The sequence below is a fragment of the Chelonoidis abingdonii genome, chromosome 2 (genome assembly GCF_003597395.2).
Source record: "Chelonoidis abingdonii isolate Lonesome George chromosome 2, CheloAbing_2.0, whole genome shotgun sequence".
NCBI classification, from domain to species: domain Eukaryota; kingdom Metazoa; phylum Chordata; order Testudines; family Testudinidae; genus Chelonoidis; species Chelonoidis abingdonii.
In genome coordinates, this window is record NC_133770.1 from 159235501 (window position 1) to 159251767 (window position 16267).

Genomic DNA, 16267 nt, shown 5'->3' on the forward strand with positions numbered 1-16267 from the left:
CTCCTTCCCCACTGTCGGAGTAGCCGGCAAGAAGGAACTGAGGAGCGGCCGGGTCGTCAGGGGCATATATACGGTGCCGCAAGGGCGCCACGCCAGGGGGCGCCTGCCGACCCGCCGGGTGTTGCTAGGGGAAAATTCTTCCGACGAACGTGCACGCGGCGCGCGCACACCTACTTGGAATGAATATGAGCAAGCACTCGAAGAAGAACAATCATTTCAATATGAACCTTGGCAGAAATCTCAAATGGTTCTGGGACAGCATTTTATACATGCACCGATTGAGGAGTGTCTCCCATGCCCTAATACAGAATACTCATCATACTACACAGACTGATTAGGAACACTGCAGATGCTGTTAGTTATCTAGTGTTTGATGGCCAGACGAAGGAAGAAGAAAACTTATCACCATAAGAAATACTGGCACAAGAACATTAAAAGTTGCATACTGATGTATACAGCAAATGCCACTTATATCCATGGTCTAAGACTGTAACATCAAAAATGCTGGAAGAATTAAAACCAGTCAGATATAAGACCTTTGGACCACTGAGTCCATCTCCTCAGAAGTCCAGCATACAAGTCCCTGCTAAAACAGGATATACCCAAATAAGCTTATTATACATTTACAATGTATTAGCTCAGCTAGAATAGATAGCCTTGCTGCCATTATACGTAATATTTCAGAAAGACAAAGCTCTGTAATGTGACCTCCACACGGTGAAGTAAATGTTGGATTTAGCTTCTAAAGAAATAATGAATCGAGTGTATGTAAGATAGAAGTAAAGGCAAATCACTATACATATTGCTTTCTATAGATTGGTCACAATAAAAAAAACAAATCCAAGACAGAGTGAGGAATCTAACTTTTGGAGGGTGTACTTATTTGCAAGCCTTAAGCATTAGCTACGGACCTGAGTTTGAAGTGAACCAGTAATTTAAAAGTTAAAGGCTGCATTAAGCTGTTTCCAATCCTCTCAATTAACCAGTCCTCTGGCACTAATTTTTTAAGTTGCAGTAACATTAAGTTACTGTTTTCACTCAAGCAAGGAGATAACAAAAAAATCTTAGTGGGATGCTGGGGTTTTTTCCCCCTCTTTTCCCCCGTACTAAGGAAATTCACTATACATGCTCAGTGAGGTGTGTTAGAAATTTATTGACAAAAGCCCCAGTTTACAGTGCTTGATGCTTAGACACTACACATAGCACTGTCTATACTAGAAAATTAAGTTGGCTTAACTACATCACTCCTGGGTCTGAAATATCCACACCCCAACCAGCGTAGTTAAGCCAATTTGATCTAGCACTGTCTACATGGGGTTAACAGAAGAATTCTTCTGTTGACCCAGCTACCGCCTCTCAGGGAGGTGAATTACCTTTGCTGATGAGAGAACCCCTCCCCTCAGCATAGGTAGCATCTACACTGGTTCAGCTGCAGCATTTCAAGTGTAGATAACCCATAGCTTTCTCTAGTACTGAAATGCTGAATGCTTTAAAAAACGGGGAGGGGGGGAATCAATAATGAAGTAAAACTCACGTTTTGAATGTCTGTCACAGAGTGCCGATGCTCTCATGTCACACAGACGAATTGTTCCTTTACTACTGCTGTATACAAATGTATTACAGCTGTTAGGATGGAACTCTGCAGCCGTTATCACCTCTGTCAGCTCTTCCATGTTGGCAGGCTTAATATCTACAATATCTAGAGAGCGTTTTATTAAGGAATTCTCTCTATAAAATTTCAGAACACACTTATACAGCTTTACACATTTATTCCACAAAGCCTCTCCAATCACCAATAAATGGGTATCTAAAACAGACAAACATAAAACAATCAAAAGAGGAAGGTAGCAGTGTGGTGGCAAGGAACTGGGAGACAGGACTTTGCCACAGGCTACCTCTGGGGGTTATATATCTACTTGAAAAATGGAAACGTAGTCTTCTTTTAACTGTCTATAAAACCAGTCCTGAAATATAAACATGCCATCATTTTAAATTTTTTCTATAATCTAGTAAGCTACAATCACCAATATATTTTATAAGCTTAAAATAATTAAAATCCAACATTCTAAAAAAATGATTTTGCACTACATCAGTTATTCGGTTTCGCTCTCTAGAACATCAGCTGGCCTGCGTCTAATTTCACCAAATCCTGCAACATAACCAAGGCTGATTGTCATGGAAGTCATGGATTTTGTGATTTCCTGTTGGGTTTTTTTCCTCAGAAAGTCTGAGACTCCTTATCTGCCCACTGCTCCAGCTCCTGCTCCCCACACAGCTGTGGCTGAATATGCTCCTGTGATTCTAGAGACCTAGAACCTTTACGCATGTATGCAGGAGTGGGGTGGTGGGGTAGCAGGGGAACAAAGACAGAGAGAGAGAGGGAGAGAAGGGGGCTGGGAAGTTCTGCAGCAGACCAATAATTTGAGGGACTGATGATGGTACCTCTCCTCGCAGACTGGACCCATAATGTAGCTCAAGATCTGTTTCAAAAGACAAATACTTTCAAATTGTTCTCTTTCCAGCCCTGCTCCTCTTGTGTTCGTGGAGCTTTACCTTCTCCTCCCTTCTAATAACCAATGCCATGATTTTGCCCTAATTTTTTTTGCCAGGAAAACAATGAACATTACTCATAACTCCGCTTTGCCTTATGTTGCCTAAAAAGGATCCTCGGGTATTGCCAGTAGCAATATTCTCTGCAATTGCAACTGAAAAATAACTAATAAATGGAAGATGTCTTAAGCATACAACACTTCAAGGGAAAAGAGAAATCTAACAACTTTGGTTATCGCAAAAAGCCTTTCTCCGATAAAAAGATACTGAAACTTCTGTCTGTAATTTCTAGGTGCCACAGATTAATCCGCAAGTCATCTGCAGATAGGTATGTTTCATAATCACTATTGATGGAGATAGAGTTGATGTGATATGTGTGAGCATTTGCAAATATTCTTCGTGGACTAGCTTCAACCATAAGATCCATGGGTCTGAATACTGGCACCTGCAAAATACAAGAAAACACAAAATAAGCTGTGCATGTAATATAGATAAATGTGTACCGACAGCCACCCATCCAATGCACCTCCACCAGCCTGACCCTGAAGCCACTTCAGAAATCAATGTCCTGTGCATAGCAGGCAAAGAACTGCTGGTGTACAATATGTGGGACACCATAGGAAACTTATGGTTAATATCACTATACAAAGGATGGTCTCGTAGAGAATGACTGGCACATGGAGTCAGGAGTTCTGACTTCTACTGCCAGCTGAGCCACAGACTTATATATGGGACCTTGAGAAAGTCACTCAACTGCCTCAGCCTTAGATCCCGATCTATTAAATGAGGCTAAATACTTACTTACCCTCAGATGGTGACTCTGAGGACTCTCACACTAGATAGAGGAGCTACTCACCCGCAGTGTTGTAACTGTAGAAGGGTCCCTATACCGCCCATCTTCTTCCTTCAAGTTATAGCCCTCTGGTCTTTTGTCCCTTTCACTAATTTTCCATAACTTTATTGTTTTATCTGCAACAAATTAATGAGTTGTCCAAGTTCAAATTAAAGTTCAAGCATGAGGGCGCTTTCTTTTCAGAACTGGTATCTTTGGATCATTTCAGTATTCATTTTTGAAGTGAGCCTGTCAGGATTATCTACCTACATATATAAATAACACAAAAACTCTAAAAGCTAATGTTTGGGGAGATGTATATTTTGTTGGATGTGACTGCTGCCTCAACTTACAATTAGGTTGAAATGAACTGGGAAAGTTAAAATGCACTTGCAACCTGGTCTAAACAAAGTTTTTTGTACCAGTATTTTGGTTAAGGGGTTGATTTTCTTTTTTTTTTAAAGCAAAACCATTAAACCACTACAAGCCCCTATGTAGATGCAGTTCTGTCACTATAAAGGTGCCTTATGCCAATATAGTTTATTGCCCTTCCCGTACAGGAAGAGCAAAATTGGTAGAGAGCATCTTTATGCCAGTCTGTCCACACTAGGGGGGATTGTACTGCTTCAAGTAAACCAGTATAGTTAAAGCAGTACAACCTGTGTATAGACAAGCCCTTAGACCGAGGTCCCCAACACGGTGCCAGTGGGTGCCATGGCACCCGCCGGGGCGTCTAAGTGCGCTTGCATATTGGCCGACGCCTTTGCATGATGCTGCTTGCCACTGACAAATTTGTGCGGCATTTCGGCGGATGCTCCTCCACCACCGTCCTCCATGGCTCGTCGTCTGGTACTCACCAGACGAAAAAGGCTGGGGACCACTGCATTAGACTGACATTTAGTTTAAAAGAGACAATCAGATCAGAAAAACCTTCAAATTAACAAATCCATGCTACATGTAAACTTGTTTACTATTAAACTCTTTTAGATACCCGGATACAATTAAACCAACCACAAAATTATCCATTTATTGCATTGTATAGATTGTAGATGGCATTACACATCTATATATTATAAAAACTCATGATTTGTGGAATAAACTGAACAAAACAGTATCCAGAAGAAATTTTCCTCCAAACGTATAGCATTTCACAAATATAGGGGTTTTCTTCACCATCCCCTGTAGCATCAAGCTATTGGCCGCTGCTCGACTCAGAACAGATTTTACTGAGTAAAAGACTGGCCTTTGAATCTTAAGTTCCTGATGAAGGTAAAGCATCAGTTGCAAAGTGGAAGAAGAAAACAAAAATTAAATTCTCAGTTTAAAAAAGCATAAACAAACTTTGATGCTAGTCAAAGATGAGTATGCTGTAAGTAAGGGTAGAAAGAGGAACAGAGAATTTCAGATTCATTCTACAAAGCTGTATTCTGCTTACAAGCTTACCGTGTACACTAAAAAAACCTTACCGTTTGTAGACAATAAAAACTGAGCAGCATTTTTCTGGGGTAACCACCTAATTTTGTTGATCTTTTCTTCAATTTCTAAACTTTTCAAGTAGTCAAATTCTGGTTCATGGCTTTGAAAAGTACTGTAAACATTGTATTCTCCTCTGCTGAGAGACTGGATTTTGTTCTAAAAAGAGAAAAAATATTTGTTTCTGAGGATTACATGATTAAGGCTTATATGCAGTGCACATGTGTACCAAGATTGTAGGGGGGATGTTTACACAGAGTGCATATGTAGACTAATGGTTCAAACAGGAGATTGGTAGCCAGGACTATGGCTGCCTTTGCCAGTCTTGTTGTATATCCTCTGACAGACTGCAACTTCCCTGTGCCGCGTTTTTCCAATTCTACAATATGGATACAACAAGACTCAACCATTTCATAAGGGTTTGGGTAAAGTTTCAGCACCACAGAAATGCTAAGTACATTTTGTTACTTTTGATGCAGCACAAAGACAGTATAGTTGCACAGCTACTTCATTTTAACCAATCTCCCCTTTTCACTCACTCAACTTTCTCAGTTTTCTTTTTGGGCTGTCACTTTCCATACGTTGTTTCAATGTGATCAGTGTTTAAACTTTCAGAAAAAATCCTTCAGTCCTTTAAGCTACTTGTGCACAGTTTACAACACAGTCAATTGCCCCTTCTAAATAACTCAAAACAGCTGAACTTTGAATCTTCTAACTTTGCAAATACCCAGCCCTCAGAGCTATGAAACCTTTAAAGTTTTTTTAAAAAAACTTATTAAAATTGTGTTATGAGTGTCTCATCCAGTCCACAGAATATGTAGTTTCCAAGGGAGTATAGTCCCCAAAGTTTCCAGAAGTCTCTCTCTGCTGCACATCAAGTTAATCTACTCTGGGGAAGACTGACCTGCTGCTCAAGTGGTGAGAATCCTAAATGCAACCACAGTGCAAGCCAGACATATATACACCTCTACCCTGATACAACACAACCCAATATAACACGAATTTGGATATAACGCAATAAAGCAGTGCTCCACCGGGACAGGGCTGTGCACTACAGAGGATCAAAGGACTTTCGATATAACGTGGTTTTACCTATAATACAGTAAGATTTTTTGACACCCAAGGACAGTGTTATATTGGGGTAGAGGTGTATATATAAATCAGCTCTTCCACCCCTGAACAGTCTTAGTTCCTGTTTTCTTAGGCCCCGTCTAGACTACGCGCCGTATCGGCGCGTTAAAATCGATTGCTCGGGGATCAATATATCCCGTCTAATCTAGACGGGATATATCAATCCCTGAGCGCGCTTATATCGATTCCGGAACTCCACCAACCCCAACGGAGTTCCGGAATCGACATGGCGAGCTGCAGACATCGATCCCGCGCGGTGAGGACGGGTGAGTAAATCGATTTTAGATATTCGACTTCAGTTACGTTATTCACGTAGCTGAAATTGCATATCTAAAATCGATTTTACCCCGTAGTGTAGACCAGCCCTTAGAAACTCTTTTTCCTTCCTTTTGGGAAGCTACACTGGAAAAAAAGAGAAGTCACAGCTTCTACAGTGAAATCTCAAAGTTACAAACAAGAGAGTTAATAAACTGACCAGTCAATCAGACGCCTCATTTCAAAAAGTATGCAATCAGGCAGCAGTTGTGACAAAACAAAAAAAAATAAACGCAAATACAGTGCAGTACAGTGTTAAACTACTTTTAAAAAAGGGGAGAGGGGGAAACCGCATTCTTTTTCTGTATAGTAAAGTTTCAAAGCTGTATTAAGTCAATGTTCAACTGTAAACTTTGGAAAGAACAACCATAACGTTTTGTTGGGAGTTACAAACAACCTCCAGTCCTGAAGTGTTCCAAACTGAGGTTTGACTGCAGGCAGGACCAGCGCTAGGGTTTCTCATGCCCTAGGCGTACGGCCATTTCGCCACCCCCCGCGCTGATCCCGTGGCTCCGGTGGAGCTGCCGCAGTCATGCCTGCGGAGGGTCCGTTGGTCCGCGGCTCCGGTGGAGCTGGCGCAGTCATTCCTGCGGAGGGTCTGTTGGTCCGTGGCTCCGGTGGAGCTACCGCAGTCATGCCTGCGGGTGGTCCACCAGAGCCGCGCGAGCAGCCAACCGTCCACAGGCATGACTGCGGCAGCTTCACCGGAGCCGCGGACCAACGGACCCTCCGCAGGCATGACTGCGGCAGCTCCACCGGAGCCGCCTGCCGCCCCTCCTCCCCCCCGGCAAAATGCCACCCCCCAAATAATCCTGGCACCTAGGCGATTGGCTAGGGTGCCTAAACGGTAGCGCCGGCCCTGACTGCAGGGGTGGCCAACCTGAGCCTGAGAAGGAGCCAGAATTTACCAATGTACATTGCCCAGGAGCCACAGTAATATGTCAGCAGCCCCCCCATCAGCTCCCCCGCCCTGCTACCAGAGCCTCCCACCTACTGGTAGCCCCTCCCCCCATCAGCACCTCCCCCTCCCTCCCAATCAGCTGTTTTGTGGCACGCAGCAGTCTCTGGGGGCAGGAAGAGGTGGAGGAGCGAAGGTGCTGCAGGCTCAGGGGAGGGAGCATGAAGGGGTGGAGTGAGGGCAGGGCCAGTGGCAGAGCCAGGCGTTGAGCAGTGAGCACCCCCAACGACATTGGAGTGTTGGCGCCTGTAGCTCCAGCCCCTGAGTCTGTGCCTGTACAAGGAGCCACATATTAACTTTTGAACAGCCGTATGTGGCTCCGGAGTCACAGGATGGCCACCCCGCTCTAGTGTATCACCTTTAGCCAGCATAACTTTAATATTAAAAGCACACTTATGATTGCCAGCCTATGCTCTGAGGGCATCCTGGATGGATGGGAGAGCTGCCTGGAATGACAGGAAGCCTCAAATCTTACACAGGCTGCTGCTTTCCCTGCTAAAAAGCTGTGTTTTATGTAGTGATTCCTTAAAGCCACTTTCACACCGGAGGAACTTGACCTCCACCCATGTGAAGAGCAACCAGGAAGGAAGTGGTTTTTGAAACAGTCCACAGCTAAGCACACTTCTAGCTTCAAATCTTGTGTGCTTTCATATCCCACGTAGGTTCTTGCAATCCCACCATCACCATCTTAGGTTGACAGGTGAATCATGCCTTTGCTGTGACGAACTCTGGGTTGTGAAACTCGTTCTTCCCTTTACATATGACTCAGGTCCATTCATCCACGATTGTGCCCCTCTGCCTCACCCCAAAGTTATCACCTTCTATGATCATTGTCAGCCCCAAACGCATTACATTTTCTGAGACTGGGTGACAGGGCATGGATCACTTGATGATAACCTGTCTGTTCATTCCCTTTGGGGCACCTGCCATTGGCCACTGTCAGAGGACAGGATAGGATACTGGGCTTGATGGACCTTTGGTCTGACCCAGTATGGCCATTCTTATGTTCAAATCCTTTTGTCTTGTATCACATCCTTAACGTTTTAATGAAGATGAGTAGTTGTTAGAATTTATCATGTTGTAGAGTAAGCCAGAACAAGGAGAAGAAAGCTGTCTTAGAAATCACACTATTTAACACCCAACAAATATTTTGGCCTCCCATTCTAGAAAGAGGAAGGAACTTGCTGTTGTGTTTCAGTCATGCCTAACAAGTTAAGCAGGGTCAAGCAGTCAGTACACTGAATGGGAGACTTCCAAGGTAAAGCTATTGTGCTGAAGGATGTGCTAGTCATGATTCAGTGGTGTTCTCTACTTCAAGTCAATATTAAACTCAATGATTCAGATTGACACACACTTGTTTGTGGATTAATAAAAAAAAATATACAGGGCTAGAGGGTTCTATAATGTAGGAGACACCATCTTTAGGATGAAAAGCAAAAAGTCCTTTGAGTCGTTTAGGATATCATAGAACTAAACATAAAAAAGCAAGAGGAATAAACCCCAGTTCCCTTAAGTCAAATTCCAACTAGGATAATTACAGTCCACCTTCATGAGTTCCTCACGCAGTTTCAAAAGGATACAATATTCATTTCCTGTCCTCTCTTATGTAAAACTGTTTGCTTTATACTGTTGAATAGCTGCCACATTCCAACTCAGAGATGGTAACATGTAAGTGCTGGATGAAGTTACACATGCTTGTGTAACTATACAGAGGAATCACATTTCAGTGATGCTCTCTACATGTTATAAAAAACTCTGGAATGCTTTGTGTCTGATGAAAGATGCTATATGAATCTAAGGCATATAAAAATGCTCCTGTGTAAATAATCTTATTTATAAAATAGCTCCTGCCAAGGTCACACACAAGTAGTGACAAAATAATAAATCCTGGCATATTATTAGGGCATCCATTTTTCTGAACTCATTCCCTGAAATCTCAGGAAAGTAGTCAACATATATGCTCCCAAAGCTCTATTTTGAGGGTAGGTTTTCTGCTGTTCATCACTGACATATTTCTATGGTCCTCATCACCAGAGTATGATTTCTGAACACAAATGAATTAATCTCCAGAATGTTCATGTGAAATAAGAAATATCATCTGCATTCTACAGATCTGGGGGGGGGGGGGGAACGGAGGTTAAATGACTTGCCCAAGGCCACATATGAAGTCTGTGGCAGAGCTGGGAACTGAAGGAGAAATTACTTACCTGTGGGGGAGCTGGAGTTCTTCAAAATGTTTTGTGCCTATGGGCACTATTGAGGTTGACTGAGCCCTAGCAGAGGCAGAGTCACTCGAAGTGGGGGCTGTGCTCCAGATGCTTCGTAATAAGCTAAGATGCATCTTGAAACTCACTTTGACAGTCTCTGAGTAGAAATTGGTTGCCCCTTCACCCTTTCAGAAAAGGAGATAAAGAGTCTGGAAGAGGCCCTGGAGGGACTTATTCTATCAACGTAGACAGCAGGAGCCCCTCTCACTTCCAGAGTATGAAGACTAGCCTTTTCTCTCAGAGTGAGCTTTGGGGTAAAACACTGGGAGTCGAATGCCCTGACTGACGTTGAATTCTGAGAAGACCTGAGGTATGAAGAGTGGATGGGGATGTAAGGTCACTTTGTCATGGTAGAAAGTTGTTTAAGAATATGTCACAGCCAGGAGTGCCCCTCGCTCTCCTACTCACCTGGCTGAAGTTATGGTTATGAAGTCTTGAAAGACAAATGAAGAAATGAACAGCTGCCCATGGGTTCAAATGGAGAATAACTCAAGGCGTTCAGAACTAGTAAAAGATTCCAAGGTGGAGTTAGCTCCTTGACATGAAGGAAAAGGTTAGATAAACATTTAAAGATCCAGGCTATGCTAGGATGAGCAAAACCAGAAAAACCTTCATCAGGTGGGTGAAAGACTGTAATGGCAGCTAAAAGGACCCTAATGGAACTGAGTAACAAATCTTGGCGTTCTGTAATGAATCAGGCAGTTGATTATGTCCGTGAGGAGATATAGATCAATGGGCACACCAGGCTTGGAAACACTTCCACTTTTGCAGGCAGGTGGGTTTTCCACTGCTCAGGAACAGTCTTAACTTCAAGAAAAGAGTCCTGTTCTATGTCCGAGAACTACTGAGGAGTCAAACCTTGAGGTGTGGTGAAGAGATATTGGGGTGGGTCATGGTGCCTGATATCCATGTCAGGAGAGCCACCGTGAGCAGACAGCAAAAATGCACCTGCAGAGAAAGGGGCAAAGTAGATTTGGGAACAAGAATCAGATTTGTGGCCATAACCTCTCCTTAAGTACAAGCAATGGAGCATCACATTAGACAGCGTTGCAAAGAGATCTATCTCCAGGAGGCCCAAAGGCTGACATATGCTCCAAAAGACCAAAACTGCTAAAGATCACTCGCAGTGTTCATGAGCAAGCACTTTCATCGAGCCTGCTATGGTGTTTTTCAGAGTCATCTGGCCTTCTGAAATGAGGGATTTAAACTGCTCTTTGGGCTTGAGGCAAATCATCAATAAAATGTTAAAAGTACAGAAAATTATATTTTGCCATCAGGACTGACAGTTCATGATCCTAAACCGGAGAGCAGTTGATGAATAGCTCTTATGGACTTCAGGGGCCAACATGCTTTGCTTTTGTCCAAGACAGTCCATATGAAGCAAGTTGTTGATTCCTCTTATTGAGGATGTTCACTAACAAGGAGTTGGGGGTGTCTACCATGCAGGCTGGTGAAAATAGTCCCTCATTTGGGTCCATGCGTTCCTCATGGCTGTGGTCTCAAGAGAAAGGTACCATGAAGCATGTGTTGAAGGCCCCTTAGAAGAGTCCCTGTGTCTGGAGGTGTCTGCTGCTGGTACCAATGACAGCACCATTTGGTGCAGTTTGCTAGAAGACTTCTCAGCTTGAGGCGAACCAAAAGTATTTTTGATGGGTACCAGTATCTTGGTACCAGGGCTTTTAGGAATCTTAGCAGTACCTATACTGGGAGGAGATATCTCCTTCTTCCCTGGCCTCATAGATGACTTTCCTCTCCTTTTGGAGTCTGTCTCCGGGGAATGAGGTTTCTTCATTCTGAGATGTGTTGTTTCCTAAGCTGCCACATTGTTTCTGCTTACCCAGGCTGAATTCACCAGTGCAGTCTGAGTGGTAGAGGCCAATGCACTTGGGGTGAGGAAACAGAGAACTGGACCCCCCCTGTTTCAAGGAATGCTCCATCCAGAGAAACTTCAGTCACTCTTCCCTCAGCTTCTGAGATGCCTTAAATCCAGAGCAGGCCTTGCACTTGGATGGGATGTGAAACTCTCCAAGGCAGCAGAGGAAACAGGAATGTCCATCGCCAAGAACTCTATAAAGTCTGCAAGGCTTTGAAACCCAGTATCTTTGGCATATCCCCTGTTGCCAGGGAGACTGCAGATAAAGGCTGAGTGTGAAGGCGGCCCTGGCCGCAAAAAGAAAATTGGAGGAGGGACTCCAAAAACACACATCTGTGCTTAAAACATACAAGAAACAGCTAAAGAACAAAACAAAATGAAATGGTAAAAAAACCAAAGCAATTACACAGTAGCTGGAAAGCTAACAGCAGACACCACGCAGGTCTATCTTAAACTGAAGGTAACAGACAAGGAACTGGAGACTATATATCCTTGCACCAGAGCACAAGGTTGCGTCGGGCGCAGGCACTGACATCGCTAACTAAAATCTCCGCTCAAAAGTGCTCAGGTGCACTCGTATCCAAAGGTACAGCGCCCATAGGGACTGTAACCTGAAGAAGAACCTAGATTTCCTGAGTCAGAATCCAGTTTCTTAATCACAATACATTTACTCCTTGTATTCTAGTGTAACTAGAACTGGCATGGAGCCAAGGTGCAGACGCTGGCTTGATACACATAAAATTTAAGCAAATATTTACCCAGTAACTGTCCAAATTAAGGCACAAACACCCGTCAATAAATAACACTTTGTACTGAAAACAGGAAGCTCTGCATAAACACACAGAAAGGTACTCAACTACACAAGACCAATAGCAGCACCTGCCTTTCTGACACCTCTCTGAGAATATCCTAGCCAGTCACACTGGACCCTGATCTTCACTGGCATTTCTGCCCTGAAATTAATGGGAGTTTTTCAGAGCAGCTGAGCATTAAAATCAGGTATTCAGTGACTTCCACTTCCTTAAACAGATCCTAACCTGTCACCAGAATTGCTAGACTACTAACAAGTTGCTGGACATCCCCACCTCTCCAAAACCATACTGATTTTTAAACAGGCAAAGGGTCCATATCCTGCAAGTTCAGTCATCTGAATTTTCACCACTTCAGTGGCCCATAAAACAACTGAGGCAATGCTATCTTCTGAGGCAGCATAATGATGCAACACACACAAGGCTGCAACAGAATTTGTCTCACCGCAAAGGTGGAAACTTGTAGCCAAGAAATGGCAAAACCCCCAGTGGGTTGGTCCTGGGGATTTCAAGTGGACAAAAAATGAGTGGGACCCAGCTAGGGCTGGCAGTGAAGAAAAGCTGACGTAGGAAGGAAGCTTCCTGAACCTCAAGAGAGAGGGTGAAGGAAATGTCTTTGGGGAAGCCATGAAGAACTTCAAAATCTTTACACTGCTTAAAAGGACTAGCTGTTCTGTGATGCCCCTTAGCATCACAGAGTAACTTTTATGTCCCAACAATCACCACCTTAGAAATCAGAATATTTGCTATACAATGAAAATGTTTCAGTTATACGGACTGTCTATTTACCTGACCAGCTGCAAAAATAAGAACATGTGAAAGAGAGGCTACTTTTGACCTAAATGAAATAATGTAATTCTAATTATTGTTTAATCTTATTGTTGTATACTGTTTTAGGGGTGGTGATTTTAAAAGGTGAAACTGATTTTAGGACAGGGCGAATCCTGGGTTTTTAATATCTGTATTTGTTTTGCTAAGTTGTGTTGATGTAAAGTTTGTGTTTATGTTTATATTTACAGTATTATGCACAATAGTCTAAGGATACGATGCTACATCAGTAAATTTGAATGTGTTAGATCTAGGATACATGGGTTATGCAATATATTCTGCATTAATAGATTATGCTACAGAATTACAAGAGAGTCAACTATAAAGACCATCTCCTTAGGAAAGTCAAGATTTGCTATCTGTTTAGTCTTTTAGATGGTAACAATTGAAGTTTCTAGGACACTAACCTGTATAAAGGCTATTTATTTAGCATGTCTAAATTCATAAAAGCATAAGTCTGCAGTGCATTTCAAATTACAGTATAGCCAACAGAAAATTATAGTAAGGACATCCTGCATTTTACATTACATTAAAACCATAATCCAGCTAAACAAAGCTGCTATAAGGCTACTTGTCCTGACTAAAGTCAGATAAACCCCACTAGATGGCACTAACTGACCCTAGTGATTTATTTGCCTAAGACATGTTTCAATTCTGCACAGGCTGGAAGCAAGCAAGTTGTTGCAGGCGGTGGAAGAACAACCTCCTTAGAGAAATGGCGAAATTCTCATTGCTTAGGACTTTTACAACCAGATTGAATAAACACCAGAAAGTGTCCTCCAGGAAACCCACCCTATATTGAGAGGGAAATAAAAGGGACTCTTACTCCTCCTACTTCTATGACACTCAAGCCAGTCAAACTCTTTTTCCTATTTCCTACCCTTTTTCCCCCAGGAAACCTGTGGGCTGTACAACTCAACTATACAGGTCATTAAAAATATTTTTAATGTTTAGCAACTTTAAAAAAAAATCCTTACAGGTAAGGTAGTTTTGGCTAATGGTATGGTCACAATTATGGTAAGATAAAATAAGTTAGTTAAACCTCTCTGAAGAGAGATGGTCCAAGTATAGATTAGGGGCCCAGGCACCGCCTAACTCTAATGCCAAATCCAAGTGGTAGAATTCCAATGCTGACTCTCTGCAGCCTCTGCTAAATCAAACTCTCTGTCTCAGCTCCCCTACCTTTAAAATGGGAATATGTACCCTACTGGAATCCTGGAAGGATTGTTTGTGGAGTGCTAAGACGACAAAAGCACTATGCAACTACTGATTATTAATATCACATGGATAAACAGTGGCCATCAGTTCCATATCTTAACTGGCTAGACATACGGAGTGGGATTTTCAAACATGCCTAAGTGACTTAGGAGCACAAGTCACATTGGCTTTTAATCAGATTTATGCTCCCACTTCACTAAGGTACTCTTGAAAATGCCACTAATTTAATATGCTGTGACATTCTGAGCCAAACATCAGTGCAGAAGTTAAACATGCTGTGGGAGCAGAAGGATCAAATCTTAAAGTCCTTCCAAAGGCATATCATTTGTCTATATACAAAATGCCTCTAAATGAGCAGCTTCCTCTCTGGTTTTGACTGAGTATTAGCTTTGAAGCTGGTCTGGAAGAATTTCAAAATGCAGCCTCAAACTTGCATCTCAAAATGTTACCCACCTGAATATAATACAACAATTAAGATATTTACTAATTTCCGTTAACTAAAAAGTAGACAGTGACTTGCTTGTCAAGCATATTAATACGCCTCTCTACTGCTTATATCCACACATAAAAATGAAGATTACTTATTTTAATATGAATGTAATGACTTTCATAAGCAGACACTTCCAAAGAGGCCAACACTGGCAATGACCTGCTTTACCCTTTAAAGATTAACACAAGGCTCAAGCCAAGAAATTCTACATTATTTTGTTGAATAAAAGTAAGCTTGTTCTACTAGATAGTCATTTCCATAGCTCAGAGCTTGTGAAGTACTCAGAGAGCTTAGATGAAGTCAGAATTTCAACCTAAGAAAATCAGGGCAGCATGTTTTTTGGTTGTTTTTTTTTAAATTAAGAACAGGGAAGGCGCAGCTATTTAGTATTAGTCACTAGTGCAAGAAATGGAAAGCATTCTGTACCTGATGCAAACAGATTTTGTGGGGGACAACAGCCATATACACACACCCCTATCTCAACTAAATACGGTATAGTATACATTAAAAATCTAACTCGGAGGGCAGTAATTTACACATTGTTCGTAAGTCTTCATCCCTTCTTACTATGGATTCACACACGCATATTATATGAATATATTCATTCCAGAATAGGAAAGACTGATCCATATAGGCAGCATTATTTTGAGGCATTTTTCCCCACATGCTCATATTTTTATCCCTCCTTAACAACATATAGGCAGTCATTTGATGTTTAACTCATTATGTATTCAATATTGCATAGAAAGTTATATCTTTAATTCAGACAATTAGTGTATCAGTCGAGAACTCTGACATTCGCATGCTTTTCAACTGCTTTACATATCTTCAAGAGGCAGGTGGAATAGTCACCTATGTGCTTTGTATAATTTCTATTGCATACTATTCTTGCCACAAAGTTCTCTAGATCCCATAGCTATTAGTTTTAAGTATCTCATAGGAGCAATGCCAGAATCAATTTATTAGTGTTTGTAACACACTTCGAGAGCCACAGATGAAAGGCCCTATAGAAGGGCTAAGTATTATGATTGTCTGGCATTTGAAAATTATTCAGAACAAGGATAGAGTTCAAGGATTGTAATAAATACTTGATATACATGAACTTGTCTGCAACTCTTGCAATTAAGCACCAACAATAGGATCTTACTAATCTGCACACTTTATAATCTGCACAGAGTGGCTGTCTCCTCACTTCTCAGCAAAGATTTAAAAGCCTCCAGGGCAGTGAAATTTCACTGCATGACTTCATTATTTTTACAGGGTATATTACAGTACATGGTGAAGTCTTAAAAATAAAATACAAATTTCCAAATAAGTGAAGTTCACTGCAATGCACTATGGTTGTTTTATTGTGGTTACTCCAATTCATAGAATTCAGTAATTTCCAGTGAGCCTCTTTAGTCTGTGTATAGTTCTACTGTATATTTCAATATCACTAAGCTCAGAGTTAAAGTCAGAAGCCAGAGAGATTACATCACATTCAGCAACAAAAAGTCCATGTAGATCTGGGAGCTATGCTAATA

The 16267-nt window shown here is 42.0% G+C and overlaps 1 protein-coding gene across 3 annotated transcripts in view; it reads right to left on the bottom strand.

Annotated features, from left to right (window-relative positions):
• Positions 1-16267, bottom strand: part of PPP2R2A (protein phosphatase 2 regulatory subunit Balpha) — a 98341-nt gene that overhangs the window by 24813 nt on the left and 57261 nt on the right. For all 3 annotated transcript variants that reach the window (XM_032795364.1, XM_032795373.1, XM_075062749.1), the window contains exons 4-7: positions 4849-5014; positions 3407-3519; positions 2818-2995; positions 1535-1699 (exon numbers count right to left, since the gene is read on the bottom strand). In XM_032795364.1, coding sequence (XP_032651255.1) covers positions 1535-1699; positions 2818-2995; positions 3407-3519; positions 4849-5014 — 622 coding nt within the window. The remainder of the gene's footprint in view (positions 1-1534; positions 1700-2817; positions 2996-3406; positions 3520-4848; positions 5015-16267) is intronic.